The following is a 12,629-nucleotide window of genomic DNA, read 5'->3' on the forward strand; positions in this document are numbered from 1 at the left end:
GATTTTAATGCTGATTATAATAAACCATTAAGGGATTGGTATTTTACCAATTATTCCGAAAATGGAATTATTAGATTAAGAGGACTATTCTATGATTTTATGAAAGAAAATAGAATTAATTTATACTTCTTTAGCTGGTACGCTAATTATTACTTTAAAGGCAATAAAAAATTATGTCATTTAACAAAATCGACTATTGTATGAAAAACTAGTTCAGGATCAATAATAGAATCTGAATATCCTCCTAAAGAAACTATTAAAATACCAGTTGAAAAATATTTAGAAGTAGAAGCAACACTCTATAAGAATAGCAATGCAGAAGGAAACATAAAAAAAAGAGATTAAGAAATTACATCAACAATTAAACTTTACTAATATCATGTTAGATATAATGAAAAATCAATTAGGAAGAATGGAAAATATGAAAAAAAACCATTAAAGTAGAAAAACCTATATAAAAACCTATATATAAATTACAAAGCTTAGATAACATTAATTTAAAATCTAAAGTAGAAGCAGAAGTTGAAGAATTAAAAGAAAAATTTAGAAGTATTAGTTTGGGAAAAATGACGATTAATATATTAAAAAAGGAAGAAGAATTAGAAATAAATAAAATATCTCATAAAAGAGATTATCCTAAAACAAGAAATTATTATTCTAGACCATCACCAGTATATGTAGGTTTAGAAGAAAGAACACAATTAGTACAAAACAGTTTCACAGGATCAGACTTAGTAAAATGGAATATAGATGGATTAAGTGAACAAGTCATTTTGGATCAAATGTGTAATATGACTATAGCTGCAACTGCTTATAAGATGAGCTTCTAATAAAGAAGCAGCAATTATGTTAACCCAATGATTTACAGGACAATTAAAAAGTTGGTGGGATAATTTTCTTAGCATACAAGAAAAAGAATTAATTAATAATAATAATAATAATAATAATAATAATAATAATAATAATATAACTGAAAAATAGATAAATAATAATAAGATATATCGATATAACAATAAATAAATTTGACATTAGAGCATGGATATGTGTTTTCGACCAATTTGACATTGTTAATGTTACAAAAACCTTAATAAAAGCTGCAGGTGCTAGTTCTTGTAACGAGGATGATTTAAGTTACTTCAAACTGGATTGAAGGATAAGTTAATGAGGAAGAAATTCTTAATTGTTTTGGATGATGTGTGGATTGATAATTCCAAAAGCTAGAAAAGTCTTCAAAAACCTTTTTAACGTGGGAAAAAGGGAAGCAAGGTTCTTGTAACAACTCGAAATGATAATGTTGCCGATGTAGTGAAAACTATTTCAGCATATAAGCTTGGTTTATTGTCAGATAAAGATTGTTGGTCACTTTTTGTGAAACGTGTATTTTTTTCTACTGCATCGAAGGAGTATTCAACTCTAGGATCGGTTGGTCAACAACTTGTCAAAAAGTGCAATGGGCTACTGATATGGTCGTCATAAACGAGTTATAACTCGGCACGGTCCGTTATAGCTCCTTCATTCATGAGCTATAACTCGGTCAGATAAATGCTCTGTCATAACCGACGATAAAACGGTAACATAATCAAGGGACGTTACCTATCTTTTTGTAACCGACTTTAAATACTAGAGACGTAACAGCCGAACAGTCGACCATATAAAAGCCAGGTAAAGTATTTTCTTCGGCAAGTAAGATATAACACAATATGCTGACTTAAGTTTTGGAGTGCCTTTGCAGGTACACTCCCCCCTCATTTGTTCGCGCTATTCACGTCACACCAGAAAGAAAAGCTCGGAATTCAAGGATCGGACGATCAGCCTCAAAGCGTATAAGCTCGGTTAATACCTCTATTTCGCAAGCAAGAACAATTCGCGCCCACCGTGGGGCCGAGGAAATCAAATTTTTCTTTTGGTCCCATTACCCCTGCTTACGCCCATGGCTGACGTACCACCTCCTTCGCTATCCGAACTTATGCGGATGATAGCTGAGCTACAACAAGCCAATCAACGGATGGCCGATGAAAATCAAATAATGGCTGCTCAAATCGCCGAGTTGAATCATGTTCGGATAGAACATGACGAGACTCATCATCAGCAACCAGAGGATAATGAACATCATTCTCAACCATCACACGTCTCGGAGACTATTCGAGCCAACAAAGTTCAACCCGACGATGACAAAGGAGAGTCCGACGAACTTGTGGGACCCTTCACAGAAGAAGTGATGACCTTCGAATTGCCAAAGAGATTCACCTTGCCACTAACCCTCACACCTTATGATGGGCTCGGAGACCCAAAGAAGTTTCTCAAAAAGTTCCGATCAATAATGATCGTCAACGACGCATCAGATATTGTTCTATGCCGCTGTTTTCCGAATTATTTAGATGGTCCTGCACTTGATTGGTTGTGTGCTTTGCCTGCAGGTTCTATCTCGCGATTTCAGCAACTGGCCAAGCTCTTTGAGGATCACTTCGCCGGATCAGCAAAATACCTGCATGATTCTGACTATCTGAATACAATCAAGCAAGGGCAAAATGAAAGTCTGAAGGATTACATGACCCGCTTCACAAAAGTCGCCATCAGCATACCCGACCTCTATCCCAAAGTCCATTTACATGCAATCAAGAGCGGCCTCAGACCGGGAAGTTCCAGGAAATAATTGCGGTAGCCAAGCCCAAAACCCTTGCTGAGTTCCGGGAGAAAGCCAAGGGCCAAATAGATATCGAGGAGCTCAGACAAGCTCAGAAATCCGACAAACCGAACTACAGAGACGATGACAGAACTCCGAACAGTAAGAAAGGTTTTAAACTAACACCTCGCTTTGATTCTTACACGCAGTTTAACACTAAACGAGAGGACATCATCAAAAAAATTTTAAATTCCAAACTCATCAAGCCACCAAGAAAGGCCAGCACCTACCAAGACACAAAGAACGTAGACAAATCTAAATATTGTGCCTTCCACCAGAAGCACGGCCACACCACTGATGACTGTGTGGTAGCAAAGGATCTTTTAGAACGTTTAGCTCGGCAAGGTCACATCGACAAGTACATTGGCGGCCACATTCAAAAATGTTCCACACCTTCAAGGAACGAAGATTCATCAGAACAACAACACCGAGGAAAAGAAAGGACAACACCAAATCAATATGAAAAGCCCCGAGGTATAATCAATTATATTTCAGCTGGATACGCCGGCGGAGGATCATCAAGCTTGGCAAGAAAATGATCATACCGAGCTATATGCTCGGTAGATGGGTCCCCTCCTGAAGCAACTCTCACAACACAACATCCCCAAGTGACATTCACACACGCCGACTTCAATTCAAACATAAACAACTTGGACGACCCTGTAGTCATCACCCTTCAATTAGGTGATCTATTGGTAAGGAAAGTACTTCTGGATCCAGGAAGCCGCGTCGACGTTCTATTTTACACAACATTCCAAAAAATGAAGCTCAGCGACAACGCACTCCAGCAAACAGGAGGAGACCTCGTCGGATTCTTGGGTGAGCAAGTACCAATATTGGGGTCAGTGTGGTTACAAACCACACTGGGTGAGCATCCTCTTTCCAAAACATGTGATATTCAATATTTAGTTGTTGATTGCTTTAGCCCATACAACCTCATACTAGGCCGACCTTTTTTGAATAAGTTCGGTGCCATTGTATCTACAGTTCACCTGTGTGTCAAGTTCCCTTCGCAGCATAACCAGGTTGTAACAATCCATGGAGATCATAAAGAGGCGCGCCAATGCTACAACATCAGCATGAAGCTACCAACCCGTTTCAAACAACAAGTCAACAACCTACACCACGCATCAAACAACTCGGCATTAGCCGACCTTGATCCGCGAGCCGACTTTTCGGAACGACCAACACCATCCGGAGACTTACAGAAAGTATATTTTTATAATAATCCTAACAAATTCACTTATGTAGGTACATCCCTCGACGATGGTGAACTACAAGCCATCACCACCTTTTTACAAACACAAGCCGACCTCTTCACGTGGACACCTTCTGACATGCCCGGCATCGATCCACAGATAATCAGCCACAAATTAGCAATAAACCCATCTGCACGACCGGTACAACAGAAGAAACGGAACCTCGGCGAAGAAAAGAAAAAAGCATCATTAGAAGAAACTCAAAAGCTGATCAATGCAGAGTTCATCAAGGAAATCAGATTTACTACCTAGCTAGCAAATGTGGTAATGGTAAGGAAACAAAACGGTAAGTGGCGCATGTGCGTCGACTTTACTGATTTAAACAAAGTCTGCCCGAAAGATTTTTACCCTTTACCATCCATAGATTCTTTGGTAGATAATGCTTCCGGTTATGATACCTTGAGTTTCATGGATGCTTATTCGGGTTATAATCAAATCCTCATGCATCCCTCTAATCAAAACAAAACGACATTTATCACTAAATTCGGTAACTACTGCTATAAAGTTATGCCCTTTGGACTAAAGAATGCAGGAGCAACCTACCAGCGACTTATGGACAAAGTCTTCACAAAACAAATCGGCAGAAACATCGAAGTATATGTCAACGACATGGTCGCCAAGACACAGCTCGGAAAAAACCATATCGACGACTTATCAGAGATTTTCGAGCAAATTCGCCACTACAACATGCGTCTAAACCCAGAAAAGTGCACCTTCGCAGTTCAGGGAGGTAAATTTTTAGGTTTCTTATTGACGAACAGGGGCATTGAGGCGAATCCAGACAAATGCCGAGCAGTCCTGGAAATGACAAGCCCAAAAACCGTAAAGGAAGTCCAACGCCTCACCGGCAGACTCGCTGCACTATCCAAATTTGTTCCATGCCTAGCTTCAAAATCCACTCCTTTTTTCCAAACGATAAAAAAGAAAAACAAATTTCACTGGAATGACGATTGCGAGAGAGCTTTTCAAAAACTAAAAACTAATCTCTCCCAACCGCCGATCTTACAAAAACCCCCCCATCAAGGGGAAGACTTATTCCTATATTTATCAGTGACTGATTGGGCTATAAGCTCTGCTCTTGTTACAGAAAGGAACAAAACTCAACATCTAGTATACTTTGTCAGCAAAACTCTTCAGCATGCCGAGCTCAATTACCCGAGAATTGAAAAGCTGGCTTTAGCACTAGTTTTCTCAGCAAGAAGACTCCGACCTTATTTCCAATATCATGTTGTCCATGTCAAGACCGATCACCCATTACGCCAAGTGTTACACAAACCAGAAATTGCCGGACGACTTATTAAATGGTCAATAGAATTGTCAGAATTCGACATAAGGTACCAATCAAGAGGACCAATTAAGTCCCAATTTTTAGCAGCCTTCATTGCAGAACTAACTACTCCTTCAGAAGACGATCATACAAAATAATGGAGCTTATACGTCGACGACTCATCTAACACCGAGGGCTGTGGCGCCGAAATACGTCTCCAGTCCGACGATGGCTTTACTCTAGAACATTCATTGCACCTAACATTCAAAGCTAGCAACAATCAATCTGAATATGAGGCCCTCGTTGCAGGACTCCGCCTTTGCTTGGACCTCCACATTTCAACTCTAAAGGTATACTGTGACTCCTTATTGGTCGTACAATAGGTAAACGACCACTTCCAAGTAAGGGATCCTCTCCTTTCTAAATATTTATTATTAGTTAAAGATTTGATCTCAAAGTTTTCAAATTTTGAAATTCAACACATCCCACGAGAACAAAACCAAAGAGCCGATATCTTATCTAAACTCGGAAGCACACAATCCGACTTATCCACACTGCACCAATCCACTATTACATCACCAAGTGTAAGTCTAACAGATGTACTAAGTGTCACACAGGAACATGGTTGGCAAGACGATTACATACAATCTCTAAAAACAGGTCAAATACCAAATAAGGTCGACAGCACAAAAAGATTCCGAAGACAAGCATCGTTCTTCACATTGATCAACGAAACCTTATACCGCCAAGGATATACTCGGCCGCTACTAAAATGTCTCAACAAAGAAGAAGCCGACCTAGCCCTGTCGGAAGCACATGAGGGCATTTGTGAAACACATACAGGAGCTCGGAGCCTAGCCTCAAAAATATTCCGCACAGGTTTCTTTTGGCCAACCTTACAACATGACAGCAAGACTAAAGTTCAGACTTGTGAAAACTGTCAGAAACATGCACCACTCATACATCTCCCTGCTGAACAACTACATTATTCCGACGTAAGTTGGCCTTTCTATCAATGGGAGCTAGACATCCTCAGTCCATTCCCAACGGCACCGGGGCAGGTAAAATTTTTATTGGTTGCAATTGATTACTTCTCAAAGTGGTTGGAAGCCCAACCTTTAGCCAGAATCACATCACAACAAGTAATTTCCTTTACTTGGAAGAATATTATTTGCCGTTTCGGCATTCCCCATCATATCATCACTAACAATGGTCTCCAGTTTGCTGACCATAAATTCCAATCCTTTTTGCAAAACCTTAAAGTCAAACAGCATTTCTCCTCCGTTGAACATCCTCAGACAAACGGGCTAGCAGAAGCAGCGAACAAGATCATACTACATGCTTTAAAGAAAAAGTTAGATGATGCCAAAGGACTTTGGACCGAACTAATACCAGAAATCCTTTGGGGTTACAACACAACACCTCAGTCATCAACAAAAGAGACTCCATTTCGCCTAGTATATGGCTCTGAATCTATGATACCCTTAGAAGTCTCACACAGCTCGGTCTGAACTCAACTCGGCAATCAGGATGAAGCCCGGCGAGCCGAGCTAGATCTCATCGAAGAAATAAGGGAAACATCCACACTGCGACAACGCGTGGCTCAGCAAGCAATCGCCCAACGACATAACAAATCGGTCAGAAATCGATCATTCCAAATCAGCGACTTAGTTCTTCGAAAGACGGAAACAGCGCGCCAACCTCCATCCCATGGAAAGCTCGTGGCAAACTGGGACGGCCCCTACCGAGTTATAGAAGTCCTCGGCAACGGAGCATATAGGTTAGCATCCATGAATGGTACAATACTACCTAACACCTGGAACATTTCCTCATTAAAGAAATTTTATAGTTAAACATCAGGACAGGCTTGTACTCTTTTTCCTACTACCAAGTTTTTTCCCAATGGGTTTTGCTTGGAGAGGTTTTAACGAAGCTAGCCTACCTGAGCCTTTGTAACCAAAGGACTACCAATTCTATTATATGTAATGAATCTATCTCATTTTATACAAACTGTATCACATTATCACGTTTGCTTTTACAATCAACAATGCTTGACACGATTTCATCTATGGTCAAATCTCAAAATGACATACGTCTTCGTCTAACATTCAAATCAAGCATATTCGGCAAACACTACATGGAATGCTCTTAACTGAATTCCTATCAATCGCACAAAATGCTGATCAAACCACTCAGCACAAATCAAAAACGAATATAGATAAGGTCAAACAAACTCTATTAATGACCTCCAAAACAGTTACTGTCAATAATGTATAATCAATTACATTATCCATCAAAACATAAAAACATTTCACCAAAACAAAACTCCATTAAAATACTAAATATTCTCTGCCTCATCTTCAGCAACACCATCATCCTCAACCATCTTCCCATCTCGAACGATCTTACCAGGATCAAACTCAGAAAAATCAACACCTGGAGCAATAAACTTCGCTTGTAAGGCCGCCCTTTCAAAACCCTCTACAAACGAATCCAAAATTTCATCACTTTTCTTCTTCTCCATCTCCTTCAGCCGAGCAGTAACATCAATCAGCCGAGTTTCCATACTCACCAAATCAGCTTCCTTTTTCATCAAGTCTTCAACATCCTTAGCATAACTATCCTTAGTCTCCTTTAGCGACTTTTCACTTTCAGCCAACTTACTCTGCAGCTCAGAAACAACACTCTTCCTTTTACTTAACTCTTCTTTCATCACCAGAAGTTCATCGTTCTCCTCTACCACTTTCTTATGCCTCAGCTCCTGACTCCGCCCCAAGCTGGCCAACCTCAACCCAACAACCTACAAAACATAACAACAACAAGGAAAGAAAATACATAAAACCCAACTAACCAGGAAAAAACCTAAACCAAAGGGAAGACCTTACCTGCATATATTGCCCAATAGCTACTTCACCAACCTCTTTTGCAAGAGAAACATCAGCCTCAGATTGACAATGTTCGTCTACAACAGCCATGTAAGGATACTCTTTCCCCCATACAGAAACACCCTCACTGAGCTCGGACATCTCATGAAGTTTTTTCTGATTCCCAACAAAAGCCCGAATCTCATCCAGAGACACTCTTTCCTCCTTCCCACTAGACTCATCGGACAAATCCACCACCCCCCGACTTCCTCTTCCTCGCAATTACCTTCCTACGCCCCTGACGAGGCTGAACTACCTCCCCAGGCGTTGCCACTTTCTCACAGTTCGACGATAAAACCTCCTTTTCCAAATTCTTACTTTTGAAGCGTGACCTCAAAGAAGCAGCCGAGACCCCAGGGTACTTCCCACCTGCAATATAAAAACAAGAACACATCAAAAACCCATACAAAGTCAATACAAAAATAACAAATATCCCAAACTCACCTAGGTAATTTATCATTGCCTCCTTATCATCTTCCCATTTGAGTAACTCATACATAGATATTAGATCCTTACGATCAATACCCTCAACCAAAAATTCAATCAAACACACATTCCTCGGCGAAATGACTTCAGGACTGAGTATATTTTGCGGTTCTGAACACCACAACAAAGAAAATTTCTCGGTCAGATTTTCATCAGCATAAAAAGAAAATTCATTTTCTACACTCCTAACCTTAAGATACATTTCTTTAAAATCCTTGAACGAGGATTTATACAACCTAAAAATAGCAAACCCAGGGGTGCTATTGAAATTTATCCAACCCCCCTTCCACACCCCATTTGCTTGAAATAAAGAAAAAAACAAATCAACCATTGGCGTCTCCTCAAGATATTCCATCAAAACCTCAAAGGAACGCAGAAACGCCCAGCCATTAGGATGAAGTTAAGACGGAGCACAGTTCAACTGTTTCAGAACTTGGCACTCAAACTCTGTAAATGGCAATTTCACCCTCAACTCCTCAAGCACACAGCTGTGCATGTAGAAGAACTCGAAACCCTGCCCTCGATGATACACCCTATCATCGTTACTACATGAAAGCAACTCAATCTGAACCCCAGAACCAGCCCTAATGACTCTTGCTAAGTTCACCTCCTTCACTGCAGATTCATCACGAAACAGAGAGACTTGAAATTTCACATCCTCACCAACCCAGTCATAAGACCAATCAATCTCACCTTTTTTATCTTTCTCCAACCCCATTAGAACACAACAACAAGAACAGCAGAAGGGAACAAGAACAGAAGAAGAGAAAAGAGAAAGAGAAAATAATTCAGAAGCAAAGAGACAACATGCACATACCTCTTTTGCTCATTCTGAAAGAGAAAATAATTCAGAAGCAAAGAGACAACATGCACATACCTCTTTTGCTCATTCTGTTACCAAAATCGAAAAACCCAAGCACCAAAAGAAACTAGAGTTAACTTCTACCAGTAACCCAAACGGTTCGAATACTGAAACTATTTCCCATTAAAATCTAAAACCACAAACTACATTGGAAAGGCAACAAGCCTTTAATGCTCCCATTAAACTCTCTCTCTCCTCCCCAAAACAACGCCATGATTCCCCATGTCATATCAAACAATACTTTTTTAATGAAGTAAGTTGAACTGGGGGCTCACTCGATACCCTATCCAACCGAGTTATAACTCCTTAAAGAAGCTCAACCTGCTTCATTAAAAACTCTCCACAGGCCAAGCTTGGGGGCTATGATATGGTCGTCATAAACGAGCTATAACTCGGCACGGTCCGTTATAGCTCCTCCATTCATGAGCCATAACTCGGTCAGATAAATGCTCCGTCATAACCGATGATAAAACGGTAACGTAATCAAGGGACGTTACCTATCTTTTTGTAACCGACTTTAAATACTAGAGACGTAACAGCCGAGCAGTCGACCATATAAAAGCCAGGTAAAGTATTTTCTTCGGCAAGTAAGATATAACACAATATACTGACTTAAGCTTTGGAGTGCCTTTGCAGGTACACTCCCCCCTCATTTGTTCGCGCTATTCACGTCACACCAGAAAGAAAAGCTCGGAATTCAAGGATTGGACGATCAGCCTCAAAGCATATAAGCTCGGTTAATACCTCTATTTCGCAAGCAAGAACAGCTACCTTTGGCAGTAGAGGCCCTTGGTTCTGTGAGTTATGAGAAAGGGGATAGTGAATCAAATAGCGCAATTCTTTAAGGCGTGTGTTACACACACTTTGCTTTAGGCTTAATTCGCCTCCACCAATATACAATGGTGTGCAAAATGGGTTACTGGCAAATTTTTTATAGGATACAATGAAGAACACTTGACTTGTTTATGCACTCACACAGTCAAGCCTTACACTAAATGATAATTTACAGAATAATATTCTCAATTCTTTCTTTTGCGCATAAAGAAAGTATTGAGATGGATTCTTCAGCAATAATGAAATGAGGGAAATTTATAGAGACGGAGTACATGCAACATGCAACTACATACTCAACAGACACAACTTTTCAAATAGTTACAACCTTTTAACAGACATAACTATTCAAATAGTTGCAACCTTTTAACATGCATAACTTTTGAATAAGTCACAACTCTATGAAGAGATGTAACTCTTCAAAATAGCTTTTCACATATTTTGAAAATATATCTCACAATGCCCCACCATTTTCAAAATTTCTTTTCAATCCTATCATTCTGAAAGTTTTATGCTTTCAGTAGAGGTATCTTGCGATTTGAACCTTTACCTAGTAACCAGTGATATTCACTCATCCGAATTTAAAATGGTAGACAAGTTTTGAACCATTTAACTCATATGAACAAGCGTGCACTGATGACACATAAAATTTCGGTATCATTTAAATGTTATATTTAATATGACACATTTAGTATATTACATGGCCTTATGTCTTGTATCCTTTCGTGAGTATTTTAAGAGTAAAATCTTAACTCTAAGAATCGGCCTCAATTCACACTCATATAGGTAGACTCTATCAAAAGTATCCGATAATTAAATACTTCAGCAATAATATACTTGTTATAGGTCTATTAAGAGCAAAGCTCATCCTGTTCCTTTATAGCATTATGGTTCCAAATACTTTTTACCTTGGGATGAAAGAAATAATTATGAGTACTTGCAATTACTCTAGTGTACTTTACCACATTGAACTCAAGATTTGATGTTACTCAAGTGTGAGTTGGGTTTCCATCATTGGTAATTATTTAAAATACGGATTTTAGTCCCATCCCTTTTGATGTTTTAAACACCAAATCCCTTGTCAATCCTTTCGTCAAAGGATCTGCAAGATTTTGTTCTGACCTTATAAAATTTATAGATATAACTCCATTACCAATAAGGTTTTTAATATTGCTATGTCTTACTCCAATGTGCCTAGATTTTCTATTATAAATTTGGCTATAAGCCTTTGATAATGTTGCTTGGCTATCACAATGTATAGAGATTGATGCCATTGGTTTTGGCCAAACTGAAATTTCATGTAATAAATCTCTAAGCCATTCAACTTCCTTGCTTGTTGCTGCCAAAGCAACAAATTCTGCAGCCATGTTAGAGTCCGTTATGCAAGTTTGTTTCTTGGATCCCCAAGAAACAGCACCCCTACCAAGGGTAAAGATCCAACCACTTGTTGATGCATGATCCTCTGTATAGCTTATCCAACTGGCATCTGTATATCCTTCTAAAACAGAAGGTTCACCACTATACAACAAAGTATAGTTTATTGTTCCTTTCAAATATTTTAATATTCTTTGGACAGTATGCCAATGGTCTTTACTTGGATTGCTTGTATACCGACTTAAGCGACCTACAGCATATGCTATATCTGGTCTAGTACAGGTCATAGCATACATTAAGCATCCAATTATTTTTGCATACTCAATTTGTGAAACAGAGGAACCTGTATTAGGTACTAATTTAATACTTGGATCAAATCACTCATTGAATATCCTTTAAACTCATCAAACCTTTTTAATATTTTTTCTATATAATGAGATTGAGATAATCCTAAATTATGACCATCTCTAACAATTTTAATTCCTAAAATTATATCTGCAACTCCCATATCTTTCATATCAAAATTACTAGACAAAAAATGTTTAACTTTTTTCTACCTCTTCTAAATCAGTACAAAAAATAAGTATATCATCAATATATAAACAAATCATAACACCTTTACCATTTTTAACTTTACTATACACACATTTATCAAATTCATTTATTTTATATCCATTAGCACAAACAATTTCATCAAATTTTTTATGCCATTGTTTAGGAGCTTGTTTCAGTCCATATAAAGACTTAACTAATTTGCACACTTTATTTTCTTGACCAGCAACTATAAATCCTTCGGGTTGCTTCATATACACCTCTTCGTCTAGTTCACCATTTAAGAAAGCTGTTTTAATATCCATTTGGTGAATGACAAAATTAAAAATTGAAGCAAGTGCTATAAGCACTCTAATTGTAGCAATTCTTGCTACTGGTGCATATGTATCAA

General features: G+C 38.7%; 3 protein-coding genes across 3 annotated transcripts; 2 read left to right on the forward strand and 1 right to left on the reverse strand.

Moving 5' to 3' along the window:
• The first annotated feature begins 1,930 nt into the window (after positions 1 to 1,930).
• LOC148573313 (uncharacterized) lies at positions 1,931 to 3,222 on the forward strand. The gene is made up of 2 exons (XM_088505727.1): positions 1,931 to 2,534; positions 2,621 to 3,222. The coding sequence occupies exons 1-2, from the start codon at positions 1,931 to 1,933 to the stop codon at positions 3,220 to 3,222; spliced, it is 1,206 nt and encodes a 401-aa protein (XP_088361853.1).
• Positions 3,223 to 3,444: 222 nt separating this feature from the next.
• Positions 3,445 to 4,194, forward strand: LOC148573314 (uncharacterized). Its single transcript, XM_088505729.1, has one exon. It carries the CDS (start codon positions 3,445 to 3,447, stop codon positions 4,192 to 4,194), a length of 750 nt encoding a protein of 249 aa, XP_088361855.1.
• A 3,353-nt stretch (positions 4,195 to 7,547) lies between these two features.
• On the reverse strand, positions 7,548 to 8,112 carry LOC148573315 (uncharacterized). The gene is made up of 2 exons (XM_088504454.1): positions 8,095 to 8,112; positions 7,548 to 8,009 (listed from the first exon to the last, which is right to left on the reverse strand). Exons 1-2 carry the CDS (start codon positions 8,098 to 8,100, stop codon positions 7,548 to 7,550), a joined length of 468 nt encoding a protein of 155 aa, XP_088360580.1. The 5' UTR covers positions 8,101 to 8,112.
• Between the last annotated feature and the right edge of the window lie 4,517 nt (positions 8,113 to 12,629).

Source organism: Arachis ipaensis, chromosome B2 (genome assembly GCF_059453495.1).
Source record: "Arachis ipaensis isolate K30076 ecotype BB chromosome B2, ASM5945349v1, whole genome shotgun sequence".
Lineage (NCBI taxonomy): Eukaryota > Viridiplantae > Streptophyta > Magnoliopsida > Fabales > Fabaceae > Arachis > Arachis ipaensis.